Source organism: Pyxicephalus adspersus, chromosome Z, assembly GCF_032062135.1.
Source record: "Pyxicephalus adspersus chromosome Z, UCB_Pads_2.0, whole genome shotgun sequence".
Taxonomy (NCBI): Eukaryota; Metazoa; Chordata; class Amphibia; order Anura; family Pyxicephalidae; genus Pyxicephalus; species Pyxicephalus adspersus.
The window spans coordinates 44,912,794-44,939,343 of NC_092871.1; the positions used below are offsets into that span (position 1 = coordinate 44,912,794).

Consider the following 26,550-nt stretch of genomic DNA (forward strand, 5'->3'; position numbering starts at 1 on the left):
GCATATATTTTCTATGCCTGATATATTTTCTATATTTTCTAACATTCATGAATGTTACAGCAGAAATATGACTCCTCTTTGAAGTACCAGTCTTTGGTATAAACATGTTTAATATATTTGGTTATTACACCCATATCTGAAGCTGTGCTACAGTATTCCCATCATGCCATCTCTTTATCAGATGTGGTGCTCAGCAGCCTCATAATATGAGCTCATCTATTATACATCATGGTCAGAAATTAGATTTTCACCCATTTATCTGGAGAGTTCTTTGAGTTCTGCCACTTGACATTAACAGAATAAAGCTGAATGTTACTTCAGATAACATGGTAATCAGGCATGGTTCTTTTCCCACATTGCAAAGCTGTCAGGATTGTGTAGTATATACTGATCAATATACAATCCACCATCTCACCTTCTGTTTCTTCCTCATTACCACTTTGACTCCATCCAGGGACACTGTTATGCTGACTTTCTTTTTCTTAATGTTTTTGGCTTTGAACTCATACTGGTGGGAAAGAAAAGCAGAGAACAAAATTACCACCTACCCAGTACTATACACTTAACCCACTTCAATTTTAATGTTGAGTTCAGCCGATCCAACAGTGGCACAAAGCTAGGCACTCAGCTAATGAGCCTATATCTAGATCCAATAGCTGCCTACAGCATAGCTACCTAATCCATCTCAATACATACAGAATAAGATCAGATACTGAAAATTACACTCTACATATAAGGGAACTGCTCATGTGCATCATCTATATATACACAAATTCAACATAGATACTGGGAAAGATGCCATATATACTTGAATATAAGCCAGTTTGAGTATAAACCAAGCCCCCTCATTTTTACTTAGGAAAGGTAGGTAGGTAGAAATGGTTGACTCTAAACTGAGCAGAATCAATATAGCTACCTTCCCTTGCTAGCATTACGCCTAACATTCAGGACATATTAAAACCAATGCACACTCTGTTTTTCACAAGAGGAATTAATGAAAAAACAAAATAAAAAAAACTTTTTTTTATAGGCAGGTGACATTTAGGTAAGATGCTACAACCAACCTTTCTCCAAAGCAAGGGAAATGGTATTGTGTATTATCCCACATATATACAGAATATGAACCTATAATCTGAATTACAGACAAAGAAAAAGAAGTTCTACTGTCCAGTACTAATACAAACAGAATAAAAATGAATCTGAGAATTACACTTACCACACAAAAAAAGGAAAGTGGAATACATAAATACACAATAGGAGCATAAAATGAGAATTACACCCAAAATACAGAACAAATGGGGGGGGCACAGTGACTGAAATCATAATAATATGGGGTGACTGTTGAAATAATAAAATGTTATCTGATATTGTATTTAAATGTGTTTTATCACAGTAATTTAACACATATTGTTCATCATGCTAATAAATCTGACTATGGCTCACTCCCTGAATCTTCTGCTGCAACAACTTTCTTTACCATAGTGACACAAAAATGTTTCCAACCCAACAAATATGCACCACAGTGTCACTCAAGTTTTACACTTGGCACTGGGACTACAAATTTAGACTTGGACTTTTGTTCCTCTGGATATAACGAACAGCACTTTGGACCATTTATTACAGCCTCGATCATCTAATGCATTTTTTTTTTCAAACTACTGGTGGGAAACCAAACAGGGTCACATATATGATTTCATGGGTCACCACTTGGTTGTGTAGACTTGTTTATCCAGTCACAGTGGCTATGATTAAGACAGCATAAACAAATGGGTAACCAGAACATGTGCAGGGCAGGGGGTAGAAAAGATTGCATAGATAGGGTCTGAGCCCTGCTGTATATATACTGTAAGAGGCTGCTATTATTATTATGATTATGGTTCCTAAGGTCAAAAAGTCAAAGACTGCTGCTTTAACACCTAAAGGAGATATTTCTGCATTTTGCTTTGCTGTATGTATAGGAACCACTCAGGAACCTTCCTGTAAGAATAATTCATGTTTACACAAAAATGAAGATTATATCACAAAGGACTTTCTCTGGGGCACATACTGAATTATCATCAAAAGGAAGCCAATATCTCAATCATAAATTATTCATGTGATCATTCAGAAGATAGTGGTACAGACAGGGAACGTCTGGCGAGATTTGTGCTAGGACACGTGCAGATAGTGCTAGAGTAAATAGGCTTTGACAATGCATCATTTGTACTTATTATAAATAGAGATCTTCCTGATAGTTGTAAATTTTCAGTTAAATGTAATGGTAAAGTAAAGCCACATCTCAGAAGTCACTGTATTTTGTGTGTGGCAGCGGGAAGGATTCTTAGATATATTCAATCCCAGGGCATAGATTCTTAATTACGTTCAACCCCATACTATGGATTCACATTAGGAGTGTTGCGCATGTTAGCTTTCTCCCTGGCTGGTGGTTGTCAAGGGCAGAACCTGAAAATTACCAGCCAATGGAAAAGCAGGCTAATATTTACCCTTTTAATCTGAAGAATTTGTTCCCCCGTTGCAGCAGTGATGTTGCCCTGATCTTGCTGAGTAGGTTTGTTTTGAAGGACCCTGCTGGGGGGGGGGGGGGGGGGGACAACCGGCCTGGGCCACGGAACACATCCCCTTGATCTGAGCCTGCGATGGGGGAGTGGGCGGGTTGTGTGCAGTGACAGATGTAGAAAACATAAAAATGAAAAACGTCCTCTTAAGTAAGACATGGGTTAACAACCAGATGAAATCTTTGACTTTCATGCTTTTTAGAGCAACAAACGAATGTTAAGCGCTGAAGGCGGAGCTGCCAATGTACAGGTAGATCACCAGTCAGACTGTAGAGATTTAGACCTCCAGCACTCTGGTGACCTGATTATATGCATCATTAACTCCAGCTTACAAAGTGTTCAGCTAGGAATGCTAAAGGCAGGTTGGTTCAAATTCCAAAGCCACTTACAAAAATATTACCGGAACCATTCACAGGTTACACAGGGGCCCTACTGCCCAGAAGACTGCACTGTGCTACATTTATCCAAGTACAGTTAATTTATATAGTTCTGACATTTTGCTGCAGTGCTGTACAGAGAACACTGAGCTATTTACATCAGTCTTTGCATCACATGAGCTTCATCACCACGGCATATTATCATTATACATTTGTTTAGTTCTGACATTTTCAGCAGTACTGTACAGGATTCCAATCCGAGAAGTCATGAACAACTAATATGCTGTAATGTCTTATCTGAAATCTGTCTAAAAACATTGTTTAAACTGAATTATACTAATAGGCATGGACACATTTTGTTAAGATTATTATATATTACACCAAACAACATTTTGAAACTCATGCTGCCGAAAATGGTCTGCAGGACTTTTTGTCGGAAATCAGTACTTGTAACAAATAACAAAATAAGATATTTAAGACATATTCCTACAAGTAAAGAGACAAAAAACATGGCTGACCTGTTCATCAGCGACAATCCGCCACCTAACTCATTCCTCGAATCAATTTCAGCACAAAGATTTATCACACTAAAAACATCACATCAGCCTGTAAATATTTAAGTAAACAGGAGACTTTACTTATCTACTGCGACAGGAACTTGCGTTGCTTTTATTGGTATGAATAATGGAAAGTGAAACTTTATAAATGGCCCATAGTTGGGACAAAAGCAGAGCGCAATGCTACACTTTCTTCTAAATATTTGATCAAACTTCTGGATCTACAGCTTTTATGCTCTCCACTTTGATTGCAGTAGGGGGTGGTCTTATTGAACACCATCTCTGTGCCTTATAAATAAGTTAGGCCTCAAGACATTGTACAGGAGACTGTGGCACGCTCATCTGCTGACCTACACTCAAAAGTTAGAAACATCCTGGATGCACCGTGAGAAAACATGAGAAACATCCTGGATGCACCACACAACTGCATAGCTATCAATAAATGAAATAAGTATGGGGCAGAGTATTTCCAGGAGAACTTTGTTTGATGCCATTTATTTTAAAGCTGGCCAAATCACAGAACATATAAAATATTATATTTAGTCTATATACAAAGCACGGTTGGCTGAGTGGATATCACTGTTGCCTTTGCAGCATTAGGTCACAGGTTTGAATCTCGGCCAGGACTCTATCTCGCTGGGGTTTTCTCCCACATCCCCAAAAAACATGCAGTAAGGTTAATTGGCATGCCTACAAAAAATCCTTTAGACTGTGTTAAAGAAAAAAAAAAAAAAGGTGCAGCACCTCCCCTTTCTGGCTTGGCAGGAATGGGAGCTCAAAGCCTCTTGGCTGCTCCTTCTGCGCATGCCCAAGATTAGAGCCCTTTTATCAATGGAAGAAAAAAAATTGCTGATCCCCCGTCAACTGATCTTGCACCTGCGCAGTCCGAGACTCGGTGGCGCAGGAAGAAAAGAGAAGATAATGTTAGCGCCCGTCGTTTCCGATGCGCCTGGCTGAAGAATGATATCAGGACAATCACGACCCAAAGAAACCTCCCAATGGACAGACTAATCAGCAGGATTAAAGGTAAGTGTGTTTTTTTTATATTGGGTTTAGTTCCGCTTTAAGGACTTGTGACTATGGTTCACATTTGATTGTGAGACTATTTGAGGGACATTTTGTGGTATGAGAACAGACTTTGAAAAACCTTATATAAATACTGGGTAATAATACAGAATACACTGCTTTTTGTGGATAAAATAACAAAATCTGAAATATGTGCATGAAAAATGTATAAACACTGTGTGCCCACTACTTTAGCAACAAAGTTGATGTAATGTGTACACTCAAATTGTATTCTTTGTTTTAAATGATCATTTTTATTTTGTGTCTTTAAATTATTTTTCTTACAATAGGTTCATATAGCAAAGCTGTTATTCTCTTGTTCAACTGTTATTTCCTTGATACCATAGTTTATCTACCTTCTATCCCTTTATTCTTAAAGCTGAACATCCATGTTCCAAACTTCAATCTTGCACGGTTGTAACAGCTCCTCTCCTGTACTAAAAATGCTTACTCACACTTTCACTACACACGGTCAGCTTTTCATTAGAAATAGTAGCAAGTCGAAATAACCCGCCTCATCCACTTACTGATAGATTTCTGTCATCTAGCCTTCTTCTCTCAAACTAAACCGCCTCTGACCCACTCCTTTTTTCAATGGATTTCAGTGCTTTCAGTCATGGAGACTCAGCATCATATGTGGATGGTAACACAGCCGCAGCTGTTTTCAGCTCCATAGACACCTATTAAATCTTAGAGTTATCGCCTGACTGATGCCTGATAATCACACTGATTTTATCATAAGAAATATTAAAAAAAAAAAAAAAAACAGATTGTCCCATTTAAAAGGTTGAATGATAAATTATAAAACCACTACTTATTTTATCTAATTTTTCCTAAAAATATTTAATGCACATATATAAATATCAGCAAGATGCATAGTTTTTTTTCCACATAAACTTCTATTTATCTGCTAGAAACTCTATTTATTTATAGGTTAATATTTTAATCATTTAAAGTGTTATTTTTATCACCACCTGAAATACATTCTCCTCCATTAACAGTTATTAAAACTCCATGAGGCTTGTGTTATTTTCAGGGCTAATACAATTTGGTCAAAGACTTTATACAGAGTTTCTGTAATATATCACAGCACCCTGCCTCATGCAAAAAATATGTGGTGTTACGTCTGATGTTAAGATGGGAAGAACTGAAACCCAACAAATAAAAGGGGCAGGCCAAGATAGATAGAAGCTACTAAAAGTCCATCACACAGGAAATAAGGCAGGCAAGGCTGAAATTCAGTTCTATGTTAAACCATTACAAAAGTGAACCAAAATTTCCAGATGCAAGAATTTCCACTGAATACTATTCAGGTGCAGGACCTTATTCCATGCTGCATCCTCATCAAAAATGCCTGGGTCAGGATATTCATGGATGGGAATGATTTATGGGCAGTGATGCGAACTGGCCTGATTTATTCACAAATCCAGCACACAAAGTCTCTGTCAACCAAGGAAGTGAGTGATGGCCAATTTAACCCTTTAGCAGTGGAGCAGAGAAGAGAATATTAATTTCCTGGAAACGATAAAAGAATAGTATGAAGCAGTAATGGGAGTGAAATTTTAACACACTGAGAGCGGTGTAGAAAAAAATACTGCAGGTATGTCGAAAGGGATGCAATTTTAAAACATAGAGGCTACGACCCACTGCACAAACCTAGTTCCTATCTTTGTTGTGAGGGCACAAGCCACAGACAGGAAACCTTTTTTGAGAATGGATAAGATTCATGAGACAATAAAAGACCAGGCACACAGTTGGCAAGCTTAGTGACAAACACTATACCACAGTTCGGAGACCACTATGTCTCCAGTATCCCCAGGATTTCAGAGCAGAGATGAAAATCAGATCGAAATTCAATGCGAACCCCAGCTTCACTGCCTTTGAGGATGCATTTTGTCAGTTATGGGAATAAAATATTACTGCCGAATTCTCATTTTGTTGGGACCTTAAATCTACCATCAGTGCAATGCACAGCTCCTGCACCAACAGATTGCTGGGCTGGACTTTATAAATGGTTTATAAATGTTGAAGTGTGTCCATTACTTGATCTATGTGAAAAGAGGAAGGTAAATGCTGTATTCAGAAAGGAAATTTAAAACAAGGCAAAAACTGATACGCTTATTACTTTACAACAGTGAAAGCCAATTGCACTACAGGTTACAGAAATCTACAAATAGCACTGTGCCTTAAAAAATGAGACTGCAAGTTTCCAGAAATCTGTGACTTTAGCTCTGATGGGTGACATCAGACTGGCAGAGTAAGCGTCAGATTTCTGGAGTTTAAAATGAAAAGTTCAGTGAAGCTCAGTGGGGAGTCACTTTAACAAGCAGTAATGTCACAGCGCATTCTGTTAGCGGATGCGGTCAATGCAGTCGTCCTGTATAGACACTAAATATCTTCAGTCTCTTTCTATTCTTCCAACAGGTTCCCAATCTCTACTCATTATAGAAGGTCCTGGTGGAAGCTATGCACAGCTACAGCACTCCAGAAACCAGTAAAAAGCTTTACAAGCCCAGCCAGGGGCTTCAGAACAAAGGCCGTGGCCAGCTTTTCTCTCTGGCTTTTATCGTTACTTACAAATGGAGAGTGTTTTTCATGAATTAAGCTGGGGGTGAAAGAGGGAGGAAACAAAGGCAATCTAAACTGTCAGTAACGTGTCAGTTAAGCAACAGGAGAAAGGTGCTTGCTCTAAAATGTCATCCATTCCTAACATTTCCTGTGACAGGCTGTGAAAAGCAGCTAGATGGTGACTTATAAAAATCTACAGAGGATGTCTTTTTTTCCCCATGCTAATGACAGGATAGCTAAAGCACCAGAACAGCCAAAAGCATAACTTCCCCCAGGCTACACCCTTCAAAGTCCTCATCCCATTTCTGTGCGAACAAAGAAGTGGAATTCCTGATTGATGTTTAATCAGTATATTGATAAAACTTGGTAATGTCCTTGTTTTATTAGATTTATGCTGGATTCAATGTCCATTCCATGAAAATAAATAAAAAAACTCTGATCAGTGTATGGCAACAATTAATGTATACACAAAGACTGCATACAACCAACAGTGATGGAAGTATTCATGGTGTTTCACAGAACAAAGCAGTGGCAGTCTGTATATTTCCTTCAGCAGGATCATAACAAATAAATCAATTTACCTTATATAAGAGAAACACCGAGCCTCGATAAAACACATAGCAGTAACATGCAACACCGCCATCACCACATGAACCCAGAGCTCACATCACACATGAACACAAGGAGCAACACATTACCAACTTCCAGGGAGTTGGCCACGCTCCAGGTCATGGGGGAGCGCTGTGAATTCTGTGGAGCCAGTCAAGACTGAATGCCGCACACGGCTGCTGGTATTTACATTGTGGTCGATAATCAACAAGGTTATTGATGAAACCTGGCATATTCCAAAATGCCAGCACATCCAGCCAGAAAATCAGAAATATGGGGGTGGGGGGGGGGGGGGGGGGGGGGCAATGACCAGTTGAGATAAATAGACGTCTGGCAGCCTCTGGGGGACACAGTAACATTTGTGTGCTCTGCAGAGGCATTAAGACTATAATTATCCCCCATGAGCACTTTACTTCGCATCAAGTACAATAAAAGTGGAATAGAGACATGCAATCATGGATGGAAAAATCACTCTGTGCAGAAAGCTGAACCACTAAAAGATTTACATGACTGCCAGCAATAAAAACCTTTTTATACAGCCTGCTCACAGTATGATATTATTGGTTTCGTATCACATAGTGTCAGTCTGTAAAAGATCTGTCCAGTTTTCAAAGATTTGCCCCAGAAATATCCCTTGGCACCTATCCACCTCAACAAATTCCGTCTTCCCCTGAAAATGTATTGAGTATGGGGCTCACCTCCATTTGGAGCAGCAACAAAATGAAAACTGAAGTATAAGTATCAGCAGATTGAAACAAAAATCAATCAAGAGCTCAATACACCGATTTCTTAAGGAGTCTGTTACAACACCTATGGACCCCATTGCACCAACATAATCCTAAGTGTCCAATTAAACCTCACCTGTCCTGAGGGCTCAATTTTACCACCATCTATCTTAAGGTCTCCATGGCACAAGTTTTCCTGGCCAGCCTATGACCCCAATCACTCTGCAACAATTAAATGCACATTCACATAATGAATACAAAGGGGTTCACCTGGCAAATATGTTTTGCTAAATATGATTCAATGGGCCCGAAGAAAGCCAGCAGCATCCGGTTTGAGGGGATGAAACTCCACGGAAAGGTCACTGCAATGTTCCTACATTTGACTTTGTAGCAGCAAAGTCGACTGTAACAAAACAGCAATTAAGAAGCAGAATCCAGTTTAATTAAAGCTGAAGGGGGAAAACAAAGTCTTATCAGACAGACAGAGCCTGTTCCATCCCCATGCCAAGCTCGACTGGTGGCCCAGACAGATAAAAGAAATGCTCTGCTCAGGCCCAGGTATGGGTGCCAGCTCATGAGATACCAGAGAGGCTAAACCAATGCTAACACCATAATGCTGCTATCATATTGCTTTATTTACCACTACAAAGTGCCAAAAATCCTACTCAGCACCAATTCTGATCTGACTGTATCACATAGTCTGCAGATGGAGAATGAAAAGTATAAAAACACAGCTCAAAAAATGCTTGCACTCTATGAACCACATTTATTACCTATTTTGTTCTACTCTCCTTTTACAAACTCTTTAAGTGTCCACTGTCATGAGACCAAGCATTTTTGCTGCAGAAAAATGAGCTGAAGAATTCTGGATTATGCAGACAGGTGTAAAAGAATCATCACCCAAAAGCACTTGGATTTTACTTTTTTATCAGAACTAAGAAAATCATACTTCAGTTAATATTTTGGGTGGTTTAAGTTTCATTAAAATATACACATGCATTTACTGGAGGAGCCCTACAAATGCAAGCCAGCAATAAACATTGATGTGACACAGTTGAATTATAATCAGCATGGTCTCTATTAAGAATACAAAAATGATGCATCACACAAGATCTATATTACCTTTTTGGTGAATACATTTGCAATTACACGTTAGGCTATACTGCCGTGCCAAGGCACCTGTAGCTTGTGATCCTACTGAGCTATGTAAGCACTCCAATCCTGGGCAGTATATACAGCAAAAAAACAAAATAAAAACAGGGCTCTTCCGAGGGGTAGCTCTAGCCATCCAAAATTTACAGCAACAAACCTGAATTTACCCAAGGCAACAAAAGACCCCGAGTGTACGTCTGTATCCTTTTCAGGAAAGCAAAAATGGCAGCCGCTTGGTTTAAGGACCACCTAGCACAGGAACGCTAATAGCTAGACCACTGGGTTCACAGAATCTACAAAATAGCAGGTCTTCTGCTAAAAAGTGGTTAGTATCTACCAAAATTGGTCTGAGAAAGGCCAAGTGATGAACTAGTGCCCAGGTCACAAGTGTCCAATGCTCTCTGTGGTGCCTAGGAGCCTACTGTCTGTACCACAGAAGGAATACTATGAAACAGATTGCTGCAAAATGTGATGCTGCCAATGTTAAAAAAAAAAGTGTCAAAAATACACAGTGCATGCAGCTTGCTGAATATGGGTTACTTAGCCACGAACCACAGAAGATGTCTATAGATGGCATGTAAGCATCAGAACTTATCCAGCAATAGCCCATAGCCTGGTCTGAACATTTTTCTAAAACATATTTTCTTTCAGATCATGTGGCTGACCAGGTGTGTATGCCTTTTTTTTACTGGGGAAATGAAAGGCAACAGAATGAACTTTGGGAAGAAGCCAGTGGAGGTTGAGTAATTTAAAGGATCTGCTGCCAATGCCTTGCTGTCAGATACTATGGGACAACATTCCTCTGCAGGTCAGAGCTGTTTTGGCGATTTTAATGTTCGGGCTGATTGGCCCACGTGTGCATATATAGTGTGTATATATATATATATATATATATATATATATATACACACACACACACACACACACACACACACACGGGCCTACCCTAATATTTTAAAATTGAATTCACATAGTAAGGACCTTATACGTTTTAATTTTTGGGGCCCTATGCCTGATGGAGAACTGAAATGTCATGCACTGCTGGAGACTAGTATACAAGGTGTAGCACATAACAGCTATGGCCCCTATTACTCTTTCAAGGATGCCCAGGGATGGGAGGACAAATATGATTCTTTCACCAATTTACAGTCAGATCCCCAGCAGCTGCTGCTCCTTCAGCCTTTATAACAGACACATCTGTGATTAATGAGTGAATACTAAGAGAACAATGTTCCACAACTTCTCTTCTCTTACTGTGTAAAGCTACGTACACACTTCCATTTTTTATGGTTGGTAAACGAACGACGAACGATCCTGCACGATATCTGCGAACGATCGTATGTCACCGATCCTGTACATACAGATAACAACACGATCGTTTGCAGATATTGTACACACGATAGATGCGATCGTTTGAATGATACAGGAAGTGACGTGCACCACAGGAAGTGAATACTGTGTGCGAACGTTCGGATCAAACAAATAAAGATTCACCACACTGTTCCATTTTCCCTATGTGCAATAAGACCTTCAAATTTTTTTCAAGGAAGAAGAAAGCAGCTCTTGCTTTGATATGTCTGCTTGAAGAGGAGGAGGTTAAGAAGAAGAAGAAGGGGCGAATGTGGTGCAAGGATTGGTTGTTGGACCGAGACAACATTTCACGACAGTCCAACAATTACTTTCTGCAGTTGCACCTTTTCTGCAGAAACAAGATACCTTCATGAGGAAGTCCATTACACCTGAGCAGAGGTTGATCGCCACCCTGAGATACCTTGCCACTGGAAGATCTCTGCAGGACATGAAGTTCTCCACCGGGATCTCACCGCAAGCAATGGGTCATATCATCCCCGAGACATGTGCAGCAATTATTGACTGCTTGAAAGATCAGTACATGAAGGTAAGGGGCCCCATATAATAATCATTAAAAAAAATGACACATTTGCTTCATAACCAAAAACAGGATGAAGAACTCCGCTGGAAGAAACAGGATGAAGTACCGCAGTGAAACAGGATGAAGAACTTCGCTGGAAGAAACAGGATGAAGTATCGCAGTGCAACAGGATGAAGAACTCCGCTGGAAGACACAGGATGAAGTACCGCAGTGCAACAGGATGAAGAACTCCGCTGGAAGACACAGGATGAAGTACCGCAGTGCAATAGGATGAAGAACTCCGCTGGAACACATAAATATTTCTCTATCTATCTATCTATCTATATATAGAGAGAGAGATAAATATATACATATACATATATATATATATATATATATATATATATATATATATATATACACACATATATACACACACACACACACACACTCATATACACAATACAGTATGTCGCGCATGCTCAGACCATTGACGATCACTGAACGACCGTACACACGATAGATGGTCAATGATCGTTGTCCAATATCCGATCCGCCGGTCCGGTCGTTCATTTCCAACGACTATCCTCGTTCGTCGGCGTCGTTGGTTACTTTTTTTACGAACAATTTTTGGCCAATCGGTTGTTTGTCGTTCGTTCGTCGTTCATTTCCAACGATAAAAATTGGAAGTGTGTACGCAGCTTAAGACATTTTGTCTGCTGCTCCATACAAAGTAACAGAGTTTTTATTACAAAGACTTCTGTTGTGGCAGTCCATTTCTAGAACATGTGCATTTTAAAGAGTGTTGGTGTTATTCCTGTAAGATAAAACATATATCTGGAGGCCATCAATGTAATTCCTACAAACTCTTACTTATCTAGAGAGTAGCAATGTCACGTATGTGATATACAACAATTTGTACCTGAGACTGTTGTCACTTTTATAATGTAACACTTTATAATAATATCTGTATTATCACCCTTGTAATATACAACTTGTATCAGGATGATGACAATGTCATTCCTGTATAATATCTGGTCTCTAAACACTGAATAATATAACATATTTGGAAAGCAGCAATGACACTCATAGTTGAGAGAGGTAATTTTCTCAATGGATAATTTAACATACGAGCCATATATATATGTAAAGTATAACAAACAGCAGACAAGTACAGCCAAAATGATGAGAGATAATAATCAAAATGGAGGCTTGACAATTATGGCACTACACAGACAACACAATGATGCTATTTTGCATCACCACTGCTGACTCAATTGTGATGAGAAAGAAATAAAACTGAATGCAGTTCCTACATTTAAAAAAGTCCTGTATTAAGCGATGGAGGGGAGCTAAACAGTGCATTTGTGTTTTTTCTTATCTGCCGAGATAGTTTGGGTGTATTTTGGAAGTGTCTTGTTGAAGGACTACAGTATTTCTGTGCACCTAATTATAATTTACCTGTGACCAAAGCTTTGCTAGAAAGTCTTACAGGTTAGGTGTGACAATTTTGGGTGTTATTTAAAAAAATGGATTTCGAAACAAATATGCATATTAGAGGTTCTAACCAATTAAGGACTGAAAACCAGACAGTCAGGCACCCAGCTACATTTTTTCACATGACAGGTGTGCTAAAAATTTCTGTAATAAACCATGTGATTGGGTTTTGATGGAAACATCCATCCTTACATAGAAAACATGACAAAGCTGGCCTTTAACACTGTACTTTCTTCTAGCACCCTGTACCAATGTGGAGCTCAAAAAGCTGCTGAAACGGCAACCATGACCTCCAAAAACTTCTGCAAAAAAAACCAGCAAAACTTTGCAGGATGAACGACAAGGCGGCAAAGTTCATCCCATCAAAGGAATATTGATGTTACTCAAAGCTGGAAGACAAATCAATGCTCAGCAGTGAGGAACAAAGAGGAGCAGCAGATGGGATGAAGAGTAACGATCAGACTTTCGTGCACTGCATTAAGCAGAAACAAACAAATGTTGAAGCCCACACCAGCCACCTGAGCCTTCACTGCTCCAACCAGCCTGTCAGACAGTGTGTTGCTCTTCCTGAATAATGAGAGTGGACAACATGTCAGCAATGGGATTTACAATATTCATTGGAGCTGGGGAAGAAGGCTGAGGAAACATCAGCCATTTTATCCCTGTAATATATCTCTAATATATTGATCTGCAGTAACCGACACAGGGTCTGGTATGCCTTCCCAGGACAAGACAGAGACAGATAGACCTTGTTTCTCCTCAAGAATATTGTGACAGGGAGGAAACTTTGATTCTGTAAACATGTGATAAACTTGACAATTACATCTTGTGCCGTGTACTCTCATTATAACATGAAGGTAAAGCGAGCTGTAAGACTTGCCGGGCTAATGAACCTTTTGGCAGCGGATCATCATGGACTATTGCCGAGAACAGGAAAGAATGGTCTAAAATGCTTGGAAGTGGGGATAGGGTTAGAGGGGGAGGGATGAGGACAAGAAGGAGCCTGGGTAGACAGGTAAGTACTAAAATATTCCTAACAAAAGATCATTGTGCACTAAAACTGAGAATGTGTAGATAACACAATTTTAACATATAGAACCTGGGGGACAGAGAAAAAAAATATGAGATAGGATGGTAAATAAAAAGATAGGAGAATATGAAAGAAATATATATGAGAAGTGGAAGAGAGAGATGGGGAAAGAAGATAACTGTGAGGGAAATGGTGGGGGAGCAGAAACCTCATAAGCAGGTCTGACACTGCACTTTATGTACCTTAAATTAGATGAGGTAGATGCCACTTTGATCTAACGGGAAAAAAAGCTGCCACTTCTCAAATTTATCTTAACAATTTTTCTTCACAAACATCAAAGAGTGTATAAAGAACACTGCTGGGAAACCTATCAGCCAATTCCATAAAATCAAGGTTTGTTAAAAAATATAACATACTGAATACATTACAGAGAATATAAACTGTCTCCACTATTACATGTATGTTGGAGACATGTGTAAAAGTCATCAAATGCAAAGTAAGCATCTTAGCAATGTGAAGTAATAGTATATACAACATTTTTACTGTGTATACCTTGTATAGGTCCTAATTGTCCACAGCACTGTTCTGCTCTATAGAGAGGGGAGGTGGAGAACGGCGGAGCGGCACCCTGCTGCGCTCTCTCCTCTTTACTTCCATTAAGATTGTTCGCCGTCAATCGTTCCTGGATCCGCCAGGACGGTCATTCGGACGATGGACAACGAGCGCTGTACACACCAGATACACACGTGTGTACCTAGCCATAGTGCAGCACAGAGGGGAAAGTAAAAGCCAATCAGTTTAAAGTGGAATTAAAGCAGAATATCCAAAAACTAAAAAATGCGACCAGGCAAGTCCTTTATTGCAGAAGGAACAACTAGAGTCTGATCGCAATTTTTAAAATTTTTAAATGGGCATCTCCATTTTTACTCAATCTTCTTCCTGAAGTCGGATCCTTGGCCTTCTTGATTGGCCAGGGTGGGATGACATAATTCCCACACATTTGGGAGTTCATTCAGTCCTGGCAGAAGACAGTGAACAGCAAGGTAAGCAAGTTTAACTGCAGGAGGAACATTACCTGCCCCTGCAACAAAGACCTGCCTGCTGGGTGGTTTTCAAAGTGGAACTATAGTTTCTCTTTAACCTTTTTAAGCAAGATTCTGATTTTTATAAGTAATAATAGTTTGTCCGTTTTAAAAATCTAAACAGCAGTTTTGAAGAAAGAAGTTGTCACGGGTAAACGTCCATCTTTGGGATTGATTTATTAAAGCTCTCCAAGACTGGAGAAGATAGAATATCATGGGTGAGCATGGGTGATCCAGCAAACCTGGAATGGATCTAGTTCTGGATTGAAAACATTTGCCAAATATTAGAAAATGATTTCAGGAAATCCATTCTAGGGTTGGTTGAAATTATTAAATAGGGCTCATTGTGACTCTCTGATTCATCAAAAGGGGCATTATCACAAAAAGTCGGAAAAGTTCCCAGTATTTTGTGAGGAGAAGACAGAGAAGAATCACTAATAATGAGAGGAATAGTATTAATATTCTAATGAAAACTGTCTCATCAGGCCTATGACGCAGTGATCAGAAACGAGCCGACAGTTTTGGAAATTTTCAATGCCAGGATGATAATTATTCATCAGCTCCCATCTATCAGGACAACAAAACAGGCATCACGTGCAGCGACAAGTGGTGAAGATGAGCTGAACGCAGTTGAGATGTTGGTATCTGTGGCAACCATGACAGAGGGAGCTATGAGGCAAATGTCCAACTATTGGGCTGCCAGGAGCAAATTTCTATTAAAGACAACAGCAAAAAATATGCAGAGTGAATTAAAAATGTCAGAAGGTGGGTAAAGTGAGAAGGTTAAAATGAACCATAAGATATCTGTGTCACTAACTAAGCCACTGAGAGAGGCAAGTATCAGTGCTGTTAAGAAATTTACCATCAGTAATTACATGTTGGTCAGTAATTAACCTCAAGCCAACAAAAGAGTCAAGTATCAAGTCTCGGGTGAACCTCCATCAGTAACAATCCCCGAGGGAATAACTAATTCTGAACCAGGGACAGAGACATTTGTTAGAATGACAATAAAGTTGCAACTACAACCATCATGTAATTGAGGAGGAGGGAGGTAGCTTAAAAAATCCAGAAATTGGAATACACACTATATACATTCTGAACATAGAACACACTATGAATTTAAAAAAATTAAACAAAGCCAAACCAGCGTTTTTAAAGTACAGGCAGTCCCCGGATTCCGAACGTGATTCTTCAGGTTTGTTCTTAAGTTGAATTTGCAAGTAAGATGGAACAGGTACAATTTTATTTTATAAAATGCAACTTGACAGATGTTTGTCTTAACTAACATTTTTATCTTTCTTTACATACTTTCTGTAAATACGTAAACAGCAGTACAACCTAAACAATAATGGTAGAAGATAATAGACTTGTTGGAGAAAGTGGGACTGGTATTAGAGAGTTAGGGTAAATTCTGCTGTTTATATTTCTTAAAGCGGACCTAAACTCAACATTTTCACTTTACATAAAAGTGTAGAAAACCCTTATATCTAAAGGAAAAATGTTTTTGGTATTTTTTAAAGGGTGTTGCACTTAAAAAAAAAAAAAAAATGGGTTCAGCACCGCCTGTTTTAGTCTTGATCACTGCAGCAATCAAGTGATGAGAGTGGGTGGGTTCTGGCATAATGACATCACTCTGAGGGGAAGTTTCTTTTTTTTTTTAAATAATTTTTATTAAAAGATATCAAGGTACATACAAAGAAAAATAAAGTGATCACAATGCACATTTCAAAAAACAGACAGCAAGGTAAGGTGTTAACAATGCATGTCTTCAAGTCTGTAGCATAATAACCAACCTCAAATAAATACAAACATTGTAACAAACCAATCGTGGTATATCAGTAGTAGGAACATCTTAAGGTTTTCAAAAACATTTTTATAAGAAAAGAAAAATAAAGAAAAAAGAGAAGAAAAAATATTCAATTGAAAAAAGGGGGATGAGAATAAGAAGAAAAAGAAAGAGAAAAAGAGAAGAAGGAGGGGGGGGAGTCAATCACATCTCTGATATAGCGGCAAAGTGCAATTAGGCACCCACCCCAGTATACTCAGATACTCAGGGGGGTGGCTGTAACAGACGGCAATATTCGTCAGTAGTGATAAAGTGGATCCAGTGGTACCAGGTCTGTGCGAATTTTTCCGCTCTCTTAGCGTCAGTGGATATCATATCCTCCATGTGATATATATCAGCAACCCTTTGCAACCAATGTACTACCGTCAGAGGGGCAGTATTCTTCCATAAGGCTGGGATACAGGCCTTAGCTGCATTGAGAAGGTGTCTCAAAAGAGAGTTACTATAGCACTTGCGGGACATGTCCGAAACATGAAGAAGTGCCAGGGCCAGGTTGCCCTGATTATCCACTTCTGTTTTGAGATGATATCAGCTACCGAGCTCCAATATAATTGTGATTTGAACATTCCCAGAAAACATGCAGTAGCGTACCCTGTGTGTCGCCACAACTCCAGCAAGTGCTATCCGACCCCGGGAAAATCTTAGCGAGCTTCACCGGTGTTCTGTACCAGCGAGTGGCCAACTTGTAGTTGGTTTCCTGATATTTGTTGCAAATGGACGCCTTATGACAGAAATGGCGTAACATATCTCTCTGGTGGGATACAGGCCTTAGCTGCATTGAGAAGGTGTCTCAGGAGAGAGTTACTATAGCACCTGCGGGACATGTCCAAAACATGAAGAAGTGCCAGGGCCGGATTGCCCCGAATGTCTACTTCTGTAAGTTATAAGATGATAATAGCTACTGAGCTCCAATATAATCATAATTTTTAATATTCCCAGAAAACATGCAGTAGCGTACCCTGTGTGTCGCCACATCTCCAGCAAGTGCTATCCAACCCCAGGAAAAACTTAGCAAGCTTCACCGGTGTTCTGTACCAGCGAGTGGCCAACTTATGACAGAAATGGAGTAATATATCTCTCTGAGCTTCTGTAAAACGAGTGTTTAAGTCAGCTTCCCACTGGGAAACAAATAAAGGGAGCTCTGGCCTATATACAGATAACAGGGTGTGGTAAGCATGGGAGAGTGTACCCCGTACAGGTTGACCAGTTGCACACAAGGCTTCCAGAGGAAGAAGTGAGCGGGCTATTGTATTGGACCGCGGCAAAGATCACAGAACATAAGTGAGTTGTATGTGGCGCCAGGGCGATAAAGAAGGAAGGTCCCTTTCCGTTTGTAGGGTCGAAATATGTTGCCACTCCCCATTGTGCATGAAATGGGATGCTCTATACACACCCAAAGCACGCCATTGCCGAAATATTGGGTCAGTCTGCCCCGAGGGGAATCCAGGATCGCCCAGAACGGGAGACATATGCGGTTATGTTTTGAGAGGAGAAATACTTAGTGACCACTTTCAAGGTCTCACCAATCAATAGGTGGGTTAACATCGCCGCCTTGGCCGCTGGTGTCGCCCAGGCCAGTGTGTTAATGGGGGCAGTAGAGCATGCATCCTCCAATCCAACCCACAATTTGGAGCGACTGTTAGTGCACCAATCCAGAAGCCTGGACAAAGTCCACTGCTTGACAGTATAAAACTGGGTCAGGGAATGCCATTCCACCATTGGCTTTGGGGAGTCTCAGTAATGTCATCCTAAGCCTGGGCGCCCCATTAAGCCAGATAAATTTTACAAACTCCGAGCGGAATTTCCGCAGGACAAAAAGCGGGATGTGTATTGGGAGAGCTTGCAGCATATACAACAGTCTAGGCATAACGTTCATTTTAAGCACATTGCACCTCCCAAACCAGGTAAATGCTATCTGTCTCCACCTCTGTAGATCGCTTCGGATTTGGTTTAGTAGAGGGATAAAATTAAGGTCTACAACTCGCGACAGATTAGCGGGAATCTGCGTGCCCAGGTAAGAGATAGCTGTGTTAGACCACTTGAAGGGGAAAGAAGGGGCCAATAACTCTCCAGTTGTTCTGGAAAGAGTAACACTCAGTGCCTCCGACTTTTGCAGGTTTATTTTGTATTTACAGAGCGAAGTATATCTATTTAGCTCTCGCATAAGAATAGGTAAAGTAGTAACCGGTGTTGCAACATAAAATAATAGGTCATCCGCGTAAGCAGCTACCTTATGTTCATTGGGGCCAATCTGGACTCCTCCGATATCCCCATTGGCACTAATTAATCGTAGAAGGGGCTCCAGGGTCAACACAAACAGCAAGGGGAAGTTTTTTTACACGCATGCGTAGTCCAGAGTCTGTAGATTTAGTGGTCTGTGACATCCAAAAGGTTGGGGACCACTGCTATAATGTATAGAACAGTGGTCACTGTGAAGGCGTGCACCCCTCGTCAGCAGCGGTTTTTTATGAATGGCAGATTTCCTGACGATGAAACCCATTTTTAATTTCTGTTTTCTGTATCTGGAAAACATTTATTGTGTCTTTGTGTAAAGCAAAGTGAGAAATGTGCTTTCTTTCCAGATTCATTTAGAGGAAATAACATGAAAACTGTGATTATAAACTAGGGAACTAGGATAGAAGATTCATCATTTTTTTTACACACGCATCTGAACTTGGCACACCATACCTTTTCTGACCTTTCTTATCTCCTTTAATGATGGATAACTTTATTTTAAATTGTGGTGGGAAGACAGAGGCTAGGGAGGCCTGTGAGATAAGACAGTATACAGAACAGCAGAATGGCTGGAGGACCAGACAGAACAGCACTTTCACTCAAAATAAAACAATACAATGATAATTAGAGGGCACTTTCTGAGACTCTCTGGTGGGATAAACATAAAAATACCTTATTACTGTTATTCAGCATGACAAATTGAAAAATGGTAGAAGCATGCTTGAAAGTATTTTCTTGCTACCTTAAACAATCATGTACATTTTTATATTACAAAGGCATCTAGAGGGAAGAAAATTGACACGCACATGATAAGAAACTCCATATTACAAAGTCAAATCACAAAATGGCATTGAAGGTTTGCCAAATCTGCCGTTGACGTTGAATCTGAGCATGTTCAGTTGTATAGGTGAATCAAGGACAATTACTGGGCAGACTGAATGGCTCATCCCCAGAAAACCTAATAAATTCCAAGAAGGGAAGAGCAACTGAGATCTCATCAAATTGTATGTAAATTGTAGGTAGCAATTGTAGGTAGCAAAACTGAGTCATCCCAACATCCATACCATTTTTTTTATACATTTCCTTGCACATGAGTAGGTGTCCTTTGCAAATAAAAATTCATTTTCACTAAACTATGGGATTCATTCTTTGCAAAGTTGGTTTACTTTTGGTAAATCAACTTCAATGTCACAATATTGTAAGCAAAACTATGAGCACTAAAACAAAAAAAGGTGAACTTATCTGAAGGGTGTAACTTTGGGTGCTCCTGTGGTTGAATTCTGTATGTTCAGGATACCCATTGGATCTGGAAAGGCTACATCGATGAATAACAATACATCTTCAACATTACAGAACAAGTCCCATTTAATGAGAACTTTACCACAAGTTTGAAAAAATAGAACCTTCACATCCCCCTCTTTAAGAAACCTATGTGGTAGGATTTGTATACTTTGTATAAACCAGTTTATATAACACAACTTTTAGAAGATAAGGACAAGTTGAACCTGAGAGCAGGTACTGTGCACAACACCATTACTGATCTTGCAAGGCTGACTGGCTCATTATTTGGTAGAAGTCGCCATCTCATCAGTTTTCTGAAATGTCACCCTAGCTGTAGACAATCCAGTATAAATATAACTGCATAGTCAATAAATCATTTATTACAAAAACTGTCCAAACTTCTGAGTTCATCTGTCACAGAAATCTGCCAGGCATTAATTGTTCCTGCAGAACAGAGACTTTCTGATACAAGCATCTCTCTGACTCCCAAAAACCTTGTCTTTCTGTAACGAAGCGAAAGCTTTGGGTGCGCAGATAGAGTGACCTGTACCACTAACAAATCTCTTCAGCTTCCCAACAAGCTACTGTAATGACTTCTTTTAGCTTTAGAAGGGATTTACTACTTGAGGGTACCTAAAAAAGACTAAGGATTCACTCTGATAAAGCACACTCTCTTACAAAATTAAACAAGGCTGATGACCTGACTATTCCTAGTACTTTCCCAAATAGATGTATTGAATACAATACAATGTAAGATTCACTCTATAATGCCAGAGTTTAATAGATTGTCCATGCTGAGTGTAACAACTCCTTTACTTTGGCATGGCATAGCAATACTGAACCAGAAAAAAAACCTCATGATACAATAAAATATCTATATTACCAGGAGGTCTAGATTGGATGAACCTCAAAGTGTGGCATTTAAGGTGATATGTATCGTGGTCTATTAGCTCCAATACAATTTTAGCAGTTCAAGGAAGCAGAATGGACATTAAGTATTTTTACAGTAACATTCTGCCAAGATTAAATAGGAGAAAAATTATGACTGAATGAGTAAAATAGAATCTATGTTCTTTATTTGTTGCAGTTCTCCTATAAAATTCAGGCAGCGTAAGCCATATATTTGTGATGTAAACTTACAGTAAACTGGAGAGTCTCTAGCAATGGAGCTTTTGGAGGACCATCAAGGTCAAAACAATCGTCAGAGGCCTGTAAAGAATCTGCTACCTAATGGCATAATTTGAATACTATTAAAGAAGGAAAGACAATTACTTAGGACACCTTGCTTGCCTCTATCCTGGAACACCAAGAGAAGTAAAAAAGACAGTTATTATTAGCAAAAAGTGAGTGGACACAAAACAACTGCTTCCTCCCAAAAAAAAAACACAAAAAAAAAAAAAAAAACACAGGACAGCAGATGCCAACAGACTCAACTCACCATCATCTACAATTAATTATTACTCAATTATTTCTACAATACCCCACTACCCCCTCAACAGATCCAGCCCAACCCCAAACTACAACCATTGTCATCACCCCCCTTCCTCAAAAGATTTAATCCAACTTCCACTAAAATACTCATACACATCATATCCTTATAACTTAACCCCCCCCCCAACAAATTCAGCCCAAACCTCACTACAATCTATATCATGACCCACACCAAACCCTTTACCAATACAGATCCAGGACTATTACTTATTATACCACAATCCCTTTCTAACAGTTCTATTAAAACCCCCTATCCAGTCCAAACCCAACAGTTGTCTTACAAATAGTATCCTCCACAACCCTCAGTTTGGCAACATACAAGCACTTTTAACAATTTTTTACTTAAGATACGTACACATGCCAGATAGTTTCCACCCCAAACAATCTTATTTAGTGTCTTGTGTGGGTGCAGCTGTGCCTCGACATAGTTTAGCGACCAGTAAATGACCAACTGGGGAAGACCCCTTTCATTTCCTAATGTGAAAAAAAAAATCAGTATATTGTGTTTATTGATGGTATATTGCTTGTTTAGTCTAAAGTAAAAAGAAAATCCAAAAATATGTTTTTCATTGATAGTGCAGGCTTCCTCACTGCTGGACAACTGGTCTCATTAAGCCCCACTTTGTTGTCATTTTTTACATTGCAAGGTTCTGTGTTATATGTGAGTAAGTCAAGGTCCTACACACATACTACAATCAGAAGGAAATCCTAGCTGAGCAAGAAATTAGGAAATAATTCTCCTACTTTAACACACCACTAGTCTAAAAGAGCTATTAACCCCTGCCATCCAAGGGTGGTGAGGGCACAATATAAATGATTTTCTTATGGATAAATTAAATTTTGCTTTTAAGTTATTTGTTGCAAGTAACACAAACTCTGATACCCCATTGGGGCCTAGGCTGTATTCCATGACTTGTGACTTCACATTTCCACACATAAAATATTTCCCTCAAACCAATCTGAACCAACTGACAAGTAAAACCATACATTGACCTCAGGTGAACTAGTTACTTTCTGTATCTATAACTGTGTTGTCAGACTTTCTGGGTTGTAGGGATCTGCAGGGTTAGTTAAGCACATTCCAGTCACAACAGTAGCTGGTATAAACAAACTACTTGTTTTATCACTCTTGCTAGGTCCGAGCATGTAATAATTATAAGATTGAGTAAATTAACTGTTGAACCTTAGGTAAGACCAGAGATATCTTTTGGTCAAAGAGGACTTTGAAAACTCTTCCTAATCTCACAGAAAGTGGAGAGATATGAAGCCTGCAAGACAAACTGTCCAACACGATGGGTAATATTTTGAGCCGAACATGAGAAAGATATGAAAGGAGCAGAAGATACAATTAATACTGTGGAATACTGTGTGGTAAGAATTATCTATACCAAAACACACATTAAAACCTGCAGAAAAACTGAAACACAACCATAGCAAAACCAAGTACACGAGGAATAGCCACTGCAAAAGCACATCATTAGATGGAAGGAGCCACACTCTATACACACACGGAGGATTATTATTAATAAACAGGATTTATATAGCGCCAACATATTACGCCGTGCTGTTCAATAAATAGGGGTTGCAAATGACAGACGAATACAGCCAGTGACACAGGAGGAGAGGACCCTGCCCCCAAAGAAAGAATGCTATAGAAAGAATACATTAATCAAGTGAAATTCCTTAAATTATTGAACAAGGAAATGTTTTAGCAAAACTCCTAGAAATGATCACTCTAAATATTAGTAATATTAATATTATTAAACAGTATTTATATAGAGCAAAACACAAAGAACATTACCAGTGTTTGAGGCTTCAGCAACCCTGGCAGAATGTGAATGATTCTGTTGAGTAATAACACCGGAATTTATCAGAAGGCACAGGGGGTATGAAATATAAATTTCCTCCAATAAAAAAAAAATGATAGCAGATTAGATCCGAAGTAAAACTAGCTAAAAGAAAAAAGGTGCACATGGGAAGGGAAATGCATAACGCAATACAAAAAAAACTCAAGCACAAGCTAGTTAGCACAAAAAACAAACTAAACTGTTTTCTCTCATTTTCTCAAAAGGTTTTTGTTGCATACATTTGCACATTCATGGGTAACCACCCTGCTAAATCAAGGCACCTCCAATCTTTCCCAACTAAGTAATGATCATACCAGGTCATACAATAAAAGGAGGAGGAAAATGGGCTACCTTCAGGTAAGCCTGCTCCAAGATTATGCATTGCTGTATATACGTCTATAGTTGGGATATTTTTATAAAAGGCAGTATGGCTTCATATAAATTTACAAATTTATGCAGCAAAAATCTTTATTCAGCTTCAGACTCTGAAACAGTTACATTAGTTTTTTTGTGCTGACAAGCTGGAAAGTGTGCTGGGGAATACTTGTATTGCTTTGCGCAAATATAAACTGATCTGAATGACTGCTACTGTTGTTTTAGGCAGGAAATTTATTCGTAGAATTTAATGAATATCCTGCGGAGAGACCTGTCCGCATCTACACATCAAGCCACAGACGAACGGCTTGTCTATGCCTAGCCGTCAGATTCCCTAACATAGCCTGTTGATTATGCACTAAAAACTGACAAACATACAGCTAACATCAAAGTTTCACTGACACGTGTCAGTTTGCTGTAAGGCAATGCTGCATTCAGCATCTGATCCATTTTGCTGCTGTGGATCTCATATGCTGCATTACAAGAAATTTTTTAGAGGTAATAATGCCTTATGTAACCCTGGATGCCACCATGGGCAAGGTTTATTTTAGTCTGTAGGTGTCATCAATAGGTGCAGAGCATAATATGAATCAATTTACAGAAAAATAACATGTAAAGTCACATTTTTTGGGTGGATATAATGTGGAAAAGCTAAGCCCCCTTGCAGGATTTGTGTCCCCTATTGGTAAATCCACTCTATCTACCCAGGGGAATATTGAAAAGAATCAAAATGTTTTAAGTTGTCACTAAAACAATGGCTAAACTTGAAATGGTGACAACTGTCTAAGAGGAAATTTAAGCCAAGTGGAGATGCTTAAAGTGGACCTGAACTCAATTTTGTTTACTTTTGGTCTCCTCATTCTAAAAGACTTGTCTGGAAGCTGTATGGCATATTGTAAGCTGGCTGTCTTCTGACGTTAAATGCTTTATTCTTGCAGCTTGGCTGTGTAGCCCATTTTCGCTCAACTACCTCCTTGTTGTGCATCATAAAACAGCAACACCACTTCTTTGCAGAGAGATCTGTATTTCAGATGAAGTGGCTTCAATCTTTTCTTGCAGGTCTATCCTTTTCCCATGTCCCTTTTCTTTTCCCCGTGCTTTATAGCCAATAAAATCAGAACAAAAGTCAATTTAAAATGGCTATTTCTATACACACACTGGATACAATCTAAGAAATTACAGATCTGGACATTCTCCATTAATCACCCTTACCTAGAACCTATGTGTGTCATCTTGTTTCTACTATGACAGCCCAAACATTCAAGGGTATGTAAACTTTTAATAACTTCCAGTTCTGTAATTTCTGTTATCATTATGATTTAAAAAGGGAACACACAATCATGTAATAATAAACTGCTCTCTCTGAGCACACTCCAAAAATAAAAGGAAAGCTTTCTGCGTGAACAGTCATATTTTCCAAACAATAGTCCATAGTTCACAAATTCTACTAGGGTATGTAAACCTGAGTACAACTGCATATACACCCACATTTGTCATGGACTAATTCACTGGTACCCTCATAGTTCATTGGAAAAGTATTTATGTATCCTAAAAAGTGAATAAAAGACAACCAATTGTCCCATGTATACTTTTATGTATGCATTTGATAGGTCATTGAGTAAAGGAAAACAAGTGTGAAAGAAGTCAAGATAAAGTAGATACAGTATTGCTTTTTTTTACAAAGATATTCTAAAATGGCAAGGGCATATTTATTGGTACTCCTAGAAAAGACAAGAAATACCAAGTGATTACATTAGTATCAGACTTATCCATATTCATACTATCAGTCATAATATGTCTTTATATCAAAGTGTGTCCCACAATGAACATGGATCAAAGAAGTAAAGAAGTGAGTTATCTGGGGAGATCAGAAAGAAAATTGCAGACAAGCATGGTAAAGGTAAAGGAAAAGGCTATAAGTCAATATCCAACCAGCGTTATGTTCCTATGACAACAGTTGCATTAAAAAAGAAATTTATGGACCATGGAACTGTAGCAACCTCCTTGGAAACAGCCACAAAAGGAAAATCAAGCATATAATAGGCAGAAAGATAGTTAGAATTTTAGACATGCCAAGAACAGCTTCTAATGATATACACATTGAACTTCATGGTCAAGATCTATCAGCATCTGATTTATCTATCCATCCGTTTTTAGTAACAGCAAGCTCAATGGAAGATAAATCAAGAAGACTCTACAAACTTACAAAAGCCAGACTAAAAGACATATTGACAAGCAGTGATACATCTGGAAGGATGTCCTTTGAACAGAGCAAAAAAGGCTCAGTTTTGTCTTGACATTGATTGGCTGCATGTGGCATAAGGTCCCTAGAGTATGTGCAGGAAACAATGAAATGTCAAGATAATTGAAACATTCTGGAGCAAAATG

The 26,550-nt window shown here is 39.1% G+C and overlaps 1 protein-coding gene across 1 annotated transcript in view; it reads right to left on the minus strand.

The window, feature by feature from the left end:
* Positions 1 to 26,550, minus strand: part of LOC140343438 (carboxyl-terminal PDZ ligand of neuronal nitric oxide synthase protein-like) — a 50,643-nt gene that overhangs the window by 9,881 nt on the left and 14,212 nt on the right. The window contains exon 3 of the mRNA XM_072430109.1: positions 416 to 508. Coding sequence (XP_072286210.1) covers positions 416 to 508 — 93 coding nt within the window. The remainder of the gene's footprint in view (positions 1 to 415; positions 509 to 26,550) is intronic.